The 9,875-nt window shown below is 45.8% G+C and overlaps 1 protein-coding gene and 2 long non-coding RNA genes across 4 annotated transcripts; 2 read left to right on the forward strand and 1 right to left on the reverse strand.

Moving 5' to 3' along the window:
* The first annotated feature begins 648 nt into the window (after window positions 1–648).
* LOC138680663 (uncharacterized) lies at window positions 649–3,062 on the forward strand. Of its 2 annotated transcripts, XR_011321720.1 has the most exons (5): window positions 649–773; window positions 890–976; window positions 1,114–1,200; window positions 2,553–2,654; window positions 2,855–3,062. It is a non-coding gene; the product is annotated as an uncharacterized lncRNA (long non-coding RNA). The 2 variants fall into 2 exon arrangements; XR_011321721.1 differs by lacking the exons at window positions 649–773; window positions 890–976; window positions 1,114–1,200 and adding an exon at window positions 2,344–2,430.
* Window positions 3,063–4,260: 1,198 nt separating this feature from the next.
* LOC138680664 (uncharacterized) lies at window positions 4,261–4,901 on the forward strand. The gene is made up of 3 exons (XR_011321722.1): window positions 4,261–4,352; window positions 4,472–4,558; window positions 4,754–4,901. It is a non-coding gene; the product is annotated as an uncharacterized lncRNA (long non-coding RNA).
* A 42-nt stretch (window positions 4,902–4,943) lies between these two features.
* On the reverse strand, window positions 4,944–7,858 carry LOC138637426 (uncharacterized). Its single transcript, XM_069726098.1, has 3 exons — window positions 7,422–7,858; window positions 6,133–6,552; window positions 4,944–5,659 (listed from the first exon to the last, which is right to left on the reverse strand). The coding sequence occupies exons 2-3, from the start codon at window positions 6,550–6,552 to the stop codon at window positions 5,132–5,134; spliced, it is 948 nt and encodes a 315-aa protein (XP_069582199.1). The 5' UTR covers window positions 7,422–7,858; the 3' UTR covers window positions 4,944–5,131.
* Between the last annotated feature and the right edge of the window lie 2,017 nt (window positions 7,859–9,875).

The following is a 9,875-nucleotide window of genomic DNA, read 5'->3' on the forward strand; positions in this document are numbered from 1 at the left end:
GGTGCAGAGCACTATGTGGCCCTGCTATGGTGCAACAATGAAAGGTGCAGAGCACTATGTGGCCCTGCTATGGTGCAATAATGAATGGTGCAGAGCACTATGTGGCCCTGCTATGGTGCAATAATGAAAGGTGCAGAGCACTATGTGGCCCTGCTATGGTGCAATAATGAATGGTGCAGAGCACTATGTGGCCCTGCTATGGTGCAACAATGAAAGGTGCAGAGCACTATGTGGCCCTGCTATGGTGCAATAATGAAAGGTGCAGAGCACTATGTGGCCCTGCTATGGTGCAATAATGAATGGTGCAGAGCACTATGTGGCCCTGCTATGGTGCAACAATGAAAGGTGCAGAGCACTATGTGGCCCTGCTATGGTGCAATAATGAATGGTGCAGAGCACTATGTGGCCCTGCTATGGTGCAACAATGAAAGGTGCAGAGCACTATGTGGCCCTGCTATGGTGCAACAATGAAAGGTGCAGAGCACTATGTGGCCCTGCTATGGTGCAATAATGAAAGGTGCAGAGCACTATGTGGCCCTGCTATGGTGCAATAATGAATGGTGCAGAGCACTATGTGGCCCTGCTATGGTGCAATAATGAAAGGTGCAGAGCACTATGTGGCCCTGCTATGGTAAAATATCACTGTTGCCATATCTGCTGATCGAACGTTATTTTTTCCTTCACAGACGCAAAGACACACCGACGCCGCCACGAGGCATCCCACACCGCCTCAGATATCGCTGTGCCCTCCGGGTCAACGGCTCAACAACCCAGTAGGTTCACCCAATAATGTGATTAGGATTTGTTGTAAGGTCCCCTCTACCCCCCCCACCTGCAGTCACTGTTGCCATTTATGTAAAAAAATTTTTTTTATTTTTTCCCCTCACAGAGGCAACGACACAGCGCCGCAGCCACGAGGCTTCCCACCCCGCCTCAGATGTCCGTGCGCCCTCTGGGTCAACGGCTCAACAACCCAGTAGGTTCACCCAATAATGTGATTAGGATTTGTTGTAAGGTCCCCTCTCCCCCCCCCCACCTGCAGTCACTGTTGCCATTTATGTAAAAAAAAAATTTTTTATGGAAAAAATTTTTTTTTATTTTTTCCCTTCACAGAGGCAAAGACACAGCGCCGCCGTCGAGTTTACCAGGCCTTTGACACGGACTCTGATCCAGAGTTGCCCTCCGTGCCTACAGATCCTAGTAGGTTCCCACAATAATGTGATTAGGTTTTGGTGGCAGGTCCCCTCTTCCCCCCCCCCCCCCACCTGCAGTGACTGTTGCCATTTATGTAAAAAAATTTTTTTTTTTTGCCCTCACAGAGGCAACGACACAGTGCCGCAGCCACGAGGCTTCCCACCCCGCCTCACATGTCCGTGCGCCCTCTGGGTCAACGGCTCAACAACCCAGTAGGTTCCCACAATAATGTGTTCCGGATTTGGTGGCAGGTCCCCTTCCCCCCCCCACAACTGCAGTCACTGTTGGCATTTATGTTAAAAAAAAAAAAATTTTTCCCTTCACAGAGGCAAAGACCAAGCGCCGCAGCCATGAGGCTTCCCACCCCGCCTCACATGTCCGTGCGCCCTCTGGGTCAACGGCTGAACAACCTAGTAGGTTCCCACAATAATGTGTTCAGGATTTGGTGGCAGGTCCCCTCTTCCCCCCCCCCACAACTGCAGTCAATGTTGGCATTTATGTTAAAAAAAAAAATTTTTTTCCCTTCACAGAGGCAAAGACCAAGCGCCGCAGCCATGAGGCTTCCCACCCCGCCTCACATGTCCGTGCGCCCTCTGGGTCAACGGCTGAACAACCTAGTAGGTTCCCACAATAATGTGTTCAGGATTTGGTGGCAGGTCCCCTCTTCCCCCCCCCCCACAACTGCAGTCAATGTTGGCATTTATGTTAAAAAAAAAAAATTTTTTCCCTTCACAGAGGCAAAGACACAGCGCCGCAGCCACGAGGCTTCCCACCCCGCCTCACATGTCCGTGCGCCCTCTGGGTCAACGGCTGAACAACCTAGTAGGTTCCCACAATAATGTGTTGAGGATTTGGTGGCAGGTCCCCTCTACCCCCCCCCCCCCCACAACTGCAGTCACTGTTGGCATTTATGTTAAAAAAAAAATAAAAATTTCCCTTCACAGAGGCAAAGACACAGCGCCGCAGCCACGAGGCTTCCCACCCCGCCTCACATGTCCGTGCGCCCTCTGGCTCAACGGCTGAACAACCTAGTAGGTTCCCACAATAATGTGTTCAGGATTTGGTGGCAGGTCCCCTCTACCCCCCCCCCACAACTGCAGTCACTGTTGGCATTTATGTTAAATAAAAAAAAAAATTTTCCCTTCACAGAGGCAAAGACACAGCGCCGCAGCCACGAGGCTTCCCACCCCGCCTCACATGTCCGTGCGCCCTCTGGGTCAACGGCTGAACAACCTAGTAGGTTCCCACAATAATGTGATTAGAAATTGGTGGCAGGTCCCCTCTTCCCCCCCCCCCCCTCAACTGCAGTCACTGTTGCCATTTATGTTAAATATTTTTTTGTTTTTTTCCCTTCACAGAGGCAAAGAAACAGCGCAGCCACCCCGAGGCATCCCAGTCACCGCAGTACTGGCCCCCTGATGCTCTTCCGGAGAATATGACCCCAGACGAGGTCTTGCCACGTAAGTTTTTCCAACTCGCTTAAGATTGTCACTCACTGCATCTCTCTATGTAACCCTGTACATCAAGGGCCGTTTCAGAGCCTTCCGCCGCCTCAGATGTTTCATTCATCCTTTACGCTATTATGGGGATGTGATCACAGCCCACTATCTGGATAATACTGTGGTATTAATGTTATGTTTTTATGCTTTCTCAACAACAGCAGCCGGCAGTGTGACCATCGTAGATGTTAAAGCCAGGATTGAAAGGCTGTGCGTGACTCTGGCGCAGATTCAGGAGCAGCAGAATCTGGCAATCGGAGAGTTGAATAAGATTAAAGACATGTGCCAACTGTTGGAGGCGGGACAATAATACATATTATTACCGGGTTAAAAAATTTTTTGTTGTTACATTAAAAAAATTTAGTTAAACTATGATTCATTTTTTTTTTGTATTAGTTAAATGTACATGACTTTGTTACGTTAATTTGTGCCCTCATACAGTGCTGTGATCGAGACACACCAATCAAACAGTCGTGATAGAATTTCAAAGAAAAGCTTTTATTTAACACATTATGTTAACAAGACAATAAAAAAAAAAGTAATGTAAAATAAGTTAGGAAATCACAAATCGTGATACGCCGATTCTTCCGGCTGATAACTTGGGTGCCTGATGGGCGAAGCCATATGTGAAGGTATTGGCGTGTAGGAGTTAGGGGGTGGCTGGCCGAAGTGGGAAACGGGAACATTGTGTCGCATTGGTGTCTGACACTGTGACCAACCATTATAATATGAGGGCTCTGTCCGCTGCATTGGCCGGGAAGAGACCAAACGAGTGTGCTCGTCTAAATTGCCATCTGTACCCTTGTCACGTAATGTACGCTCGTGGTCTATGACGGCGTGATGACGTTACAGCGTTCCGGCGTGCCTGCGCTAGCTTGTTTTGGTTCCCTGACATCTTGATAATGGCTGCCAGTCGCCGTGATCCTCCTATGGGCATCCCAGAGCTCAAGTTCCTTATTGGAACAATGGATCGGATGCAGTACGAGACAACTGGGCTGGTGCTGCACCGCAACCAGCACAAGGAGGAAGTTGTCCGTGTGGTGTCTGAGGGCCTCAGGAAGCGGTTTGGGATAACTCGCAGCAAGGCCCAGATTGTGAAAAAATGGGGCGATCTCAAGTCCAAAAGCCCAGAGCGCCTGCAGGAGCTTCGCAAGGAGATTCGCAGAGGTCAGTACGCAGGTACCCAAAAGTATGTGGCACAGCTATGGGGCAGTTTGAACGTTGCAGAGCCACTATGTGGCACAGCTATGGGACAGTTTGAACGTTGCAGAGCCACTATGTGCCACAGCTATGGGGCAGTATGAACGTTGCAGAGCCACTATGTGCCACAGCTTGAACATTGCAGAGCCACTATGTGGCACAGCTATGGGACAGTTTGAACGTTGCAGAGCCACTATGTGCCACAGCTATGGGGCAGTATGAACGTTGCAGAGCCACTATGCGGCACAGCTATGGGACAGTTTGAACGTTGCAGAGCCACTATGTGCCACAGCTATGGGACAGTATGAACGGTGAAAAGTACTATGTGGCACAGCTAACTGCAGACCTACCTTTTTTTTTCCTACACAGAGGCAAAGAGACAGCACCGCCGCCGCCACGAGGCATCCCGCACAGCCTCTTCTGGATCTGTGCCCTCCGGGTCAACTCCTCCAGATCCTAGTAGGTTCCCACAATTATGTGATTTGGATTCAGTGGCAGGTCCCCTCTTCCCCCCCCTCCCCCGGCAGCCAGTGTTGCCATATATGCTAACAGACCTTTTTTTTTTTTTCCCTTCACAGAGGCAAAGAGACAGCGCCGCCGCCGACAGCACGAGGCATTCAACATGGACTCTGATCCCGAAGTGCCCTCCGTGCCTCAACATCCTAGTAGGTTCCCACAATAAAGTTATTTTGATTTTGTGGCAGGCCCACTCTTTCACCCCCAACCCAAACACCACCCCCCCCCCCCCCAAGTCAGTATTGCCTTATATGCTGACTGTTTTTTTTTCTTTTTTCCTTCACAGAAGCAAAGACACATCGGGAGACTACAGAGTTATTAATGTTATGTTTTTTGACCCACAGCTGTCGTCAGTGTGAACAAGGAGGATCTTGAAGCCGGCATAGAAGGGCTTATCCACACTATGGCGCGGATTCAGGAGCAGCACAATGTGGCAATGGAGGAGCTGCAGAAGCTTCGGGACATGTGCCAGCAGTTGGAGGCGGGCCAATAATACATTTTTGATTGTTACATTAAAAATATTTAGTTAAACTATGATTCCATTTTTTTTGTATTAGTTAACTGTACATGAATTTGTTACGTTAATTTGTGCCCTCATACAGTGCTGTGATCGAGACACACCAATCAAACAGTCGTGATAGAATTTCTAATAAAAGCTTTTATTTGAAACATTATTTTAACAAGACAATAAAATAAAAAGTAATGTAAAAGAAGTTAGGAAATCACAAATTGTGATACGACGATTCTTCCGGCTGATAACTTTGGTGCCTGACGGGCGAAGCCATATGTGAAGGTATTGGCGTGTAGGAGTGGTTAGGGGGTGGCTGGACGAAGTGGGAAACGGGAACATTGTGTCGCATTGGTGTCTGACACTGTGACCAACCATTGTAATATGAGGGCTCTGTCCGCTGCATTGGCCGGGAATAGACCAAACGAGTGTGCTTGTCCAAATCGCCATCTGTACCCTTGTTTACTGCTTCCAATATTAGACGCTCCGCTAGTGTTCTTTGGCTGTCGTCCATTTTGGCCAGTTTGTCAACAACATAGTGTCCAAACCCGTGCAACACAGGGCTAACATTGTTTGTTAACACCTTTTTTGCAAGGCTCAACAGTTCATGTGAAACGTCTGAGGTGGCTTTCCGTTTCCTTGGACCTTGCCTCGATTGAGTCCTGGCAGGTGCCGCCTCCACTAAATCTGTTGTCGTGCAGTCCTGTGAACAGTCCAGTGTACTGTCCTGCGCACTGTCATCCTGGGGGAAAAAAAAAAAAAACAAGTTACGAACCTGGCAACAAAAAGTTTGACCACCATAACCGCATCCAAACTATATATTCGTAGTAGGTAAAAAAAGGTTGTAATATATTTTAAGCTTAGTAATATTCTTTAACCTTCCCATTTATTTAATACTTTTAACTACACTGTTCTGACTGCTAGGGGAACCTGATTAATATTTTATAGTCTAAATAGTCTCAACAAGAGTACATCGGCAGCTTGAAGCGATACTATTTTCTATATTGCTTAGATGGTATGGTTTAGAAATATCGCCATTTCATACATATTATGTTCCACATATAATACTTTACTGCGACAGGGTTACTTATGTGGACATGTTTTTGTAATAACTTCAAACTGATGTGATAATCAGAAGTATAAAACATAAAATGCAGAGAAAAATTATGTAATTATAGGACACATTGGTGAACTTTCGTCCAAAGAGCTACTTACTTGTTGCCCTTGTGACTCCTGCTCGGCGTGGTTCTCCGAAACAATTTGTTCCACAGGTGCCAACAAGCGAAAACACGTGGAAGTCCGTGGCACCTCTTGGTCCCTCAGAAAATTCAGATGTTCAAAATACCAAAGCTTTGGCACATAAACATCTTCGGTGGAAGCCCCGGACTTTGTAGTGTGAAGAACCTTGTTAAGCTCCTTCCTCCACACCGTGCGGAGCGCCTGAATTTTCTTTTTAATAACCGCTTCGTTTGCTGGCTCTTCTGGTGCATGACGATTGTAAAGCTCAATGAGCTTTAAATAACCCTCCTGCCTCTTTTCCCTGTTACAATACTCTGGAGATTTGATTTTCCAGAGGCAGGGAAAAGACTGGTATATTTCGATGAATTCCCTGATGAATTCCACACGATTTGACATCTGAAAAATAATTATAAAAAAAAAAAAAATTACACGGTTGACAAAGAGTCCTTTAAACAATACTTTTGCCAGTGTGCCAAACGCTTAACAACAACAGCCACACAAAGAGCTCATGCCTACCATCCATTGTTCCATCTGCCACGCCATAGGCCACCATAACCCAAAACAGTGTACCGCCTGCTTCACTACAGCAGCCACACAAATCGCTCATGGTGACCATACATTGTACCATCTGCCACGCTGTAGCTCACCAGACACAACCAGTCACAACCAGTCACAACAGCGTACCATCCGCATCGCTTCAGCGGCGGAACGAAGCGGTCATGCCGACCAAACAGCGTTCCATCTACCACGCTCTAGCCCACCAGTCACAACCAGTCACAACCAGTCACAACAGCGTACCATCCGCATCGCTTCAGCGGCGGAACGAAGCGGTCATGCCGACCAAACAGCGTTCCATCTACCACGCTCTAGCCCACCAGTCACAACCAGTCACAACCAGTCACAACAGCGTAACATCCGCATCGCTTGTTTCATCTGCCACGCCATAGGCCACCATAACCCAGAACAGTGTACCGCCCGCTTCCATACAGCAGCCACACAAAGCGCTCATGGTGACCATACATTGTACCATCTGCCACGCTGTAGCTCACCAGACACAACCAGTCACAACAGCGTACCATCCGCATCGCTTCAGCGGCGGAACGAAGCGGTCATGCAGACCAAACAGCGTTCCATCTACCACGCTCTAGCCCACCAGTCACAACCAGTCACAACAGCGTACCATCCGCATCGCTTCAGCGACGGAACGAAGCGCTCATGACGACAGTACATCGTTCCATCCACTATGCCCAAGCGGTGTAACATACCTCGAAGCTGCGGTGCAAAGCGTGGAATATTCTGTGAAATACTGAATCCGATGTCCTAGTCCAACAAGTGTCCAAGTACAAAGTGAAGAAAGGAAATTTTGAAACCGGTGAGGTGGCTTGGAAACAATAGCGCTCAGGTGACAAATTTTCCAACCAATTGTGTGCACAGAACCTGTGGCCTATCAGCACATAGCTAGCAGCTCGACACGCCCCCTAGTGAACAACGTCACGCACAGATTATGCAAAATTTGCTCTGAATCGTCTTGTGTGACACGACCGTACGACTGTCCCATACGACTTCTACATCGCAAATACGTCATGAAATTATCGCTCCAGCGCCGTACATCGTGAAGTGTGACCGCAGTGGAGCGATAATTAAGCGACGATGTAACGTCACAAATCGTGCCGTCGTAGCGATCAAAATTGCACTGTGTGACGGTACCCTTATCCATCACAACAACTGACCCACCCTTGTCAGAATTTTTTATGACAAGGTCATCATTATTTTGTAGTTCCTGTAATGCCTTCTGTAGCCTAGGTTTGAGATTACTACTGTGCAAGCGTCTATTCCGCACACTTTCAGAAAGGCTCCTCAACTGAGACTCTATCACATTTTGGAATCTGTCCATGGCAGGTTTACGTGCCTGAACAGGATAATAATTAGGATTAGGCACTTTAATTATATTTTTAGGAATAAATGAATCTGCATTAGCCTCTAAACTTTCATTCTGTAAATCTGATAGACACATGAGTGACAGTTGATCTGAAAAATCGAGAGACCTGAAATCATTACTTTGGGGGTTGATGTTACATTTTTTCTCTGTTGTATCATCCTTAAAATGCAATTTGAGAGCAATATTTCTCATAAATCTATTCACATCACAAATTGTGGAAAAAAGATCAAAATTGCAGCTTGGTACAAAATTAAGACCATGTGATAAGAGTTCTAATTGGTCATCTGTAAGGGAAAAGGAAGACATGTTAACAACATTAAAATGTCCTAACGTTGACGTCTGAGATGATATCTCGGAGGATTTCTGTTTACTTCGATGTTTCCTTCCTTTTCTTCGATAGACCTTCTTCTGTTGATAAATGGGGGTTTGCTTTTCTTGAAATAGGAGTTTTTTGCACATTGTGCAGGTTCAGAATCTGAGTCTTCTGTGACTCCAGTTGAAGTGTCCAGATCAGACGAACTAAAGGTGACCTGTCTCCGCATACAATTTCTGTAGGTGCGGTTTCTGTGGGGTTTTAAAATAGATTTATACGGTTGATTCGTTTTATCCCACCTCCCCCACTCATAAACCTGATCATTGGCATAGTCATAAAGGTCCCGATCCAGCTTGCGTTTCTTCATATCCATGATGGTTTCTTCTGCTTTGGAAATTTTAGAGTTGCTGGTGTTAATGAACTCGTCAAATTGTGCCGATGTCATTTTATCCTTTGCCTCCTTGGTCATAGTTTCAATATCTTGTTGCAGTTGGATCAGAGAAATTTCCTCATATTGCACTATCAGGGCAATTAATTTCAACGAACAATCAGATAGAATTGTATTCCACTCTTGAACAAAGGTATTAGAAAACACAGTATTAGGAATTTTCTTCACTCTCAGCCCTCTTGGGATGACATTTTTCTCTTTATAATTTTTCAAAGAGCTGAGATCCCACCAAAGGCGATTTTCTTTGAGCATTGAAGTTAACAAGTTGTCAAGTAGTCCATCCTTATTACTGGTTGTTGGAGTTTCCTCCGTAGCCAGCGATGCAAACAGTTTCTCTGCTTTATTTTGTCTTTTTGACATGTCCATTTTGTGACATCAAAATCAATTATGCTGATGTTTAGAATAAAATAGATCCTTTTGCCAAAATTATATATGTATAGGGAGTCCAGGCGAGCACGGAGACACGAAGGAATACAGGAAAAAACAAAATCCAGCTCACCATACCGACATTCCCAAGAGCTCGGAGCACGGAACCGCTGTGTCAGGGCATAGACGAACAGGAAAGAGAAGGAGATCCAGCTCAACGAAATAGTGAAAAATCCATAGTTTATTTCACTTAAAATATAGTGAAAGGACAAAACATCAGCATACAAAAAAATATTTTAAAACCAAGGTCAACGCGTTTCCGGTGACTAAGCACCCTTAATCATGATACCTGGTACAAGACATGTCTATACTTTTATACTAGTATCCGGTTATCGCTCCGGTGCTGCAATTGGTGGAATTGTCTAATCAAGCAAAAATAGACACACATGATAATGGAAGCAAGACAAGCTTGATAGAAGCACAAAAACAAATGTTTAAGTTAAACAAAAAAGCAGAGAAAACAGAAATAGCATAAGATACAAAAACTATATACAAAATGAAAAATGAAATAACATTACCATAATCATTGAATAAATCCAAAAATATAATGGTAAAATAATATGTACAGTGTCATATGTTGTGAACCCACATAA

Source organism: Ranitomeya imitator, chromosome 5 (genome assembly GCF_032444005.1).
Source record: "Ranitomeya imitator isolate aRanImi1 chromosome 5, aRanImi1.pri, whole genome shotgun sequence".
NCBI classification, from domain to species: Eukaryota; Metazoa; Chordata; class Amphibia; order Anura; family Dendrobatidae; genus Ranitomeya; species Ranitomeya imitator.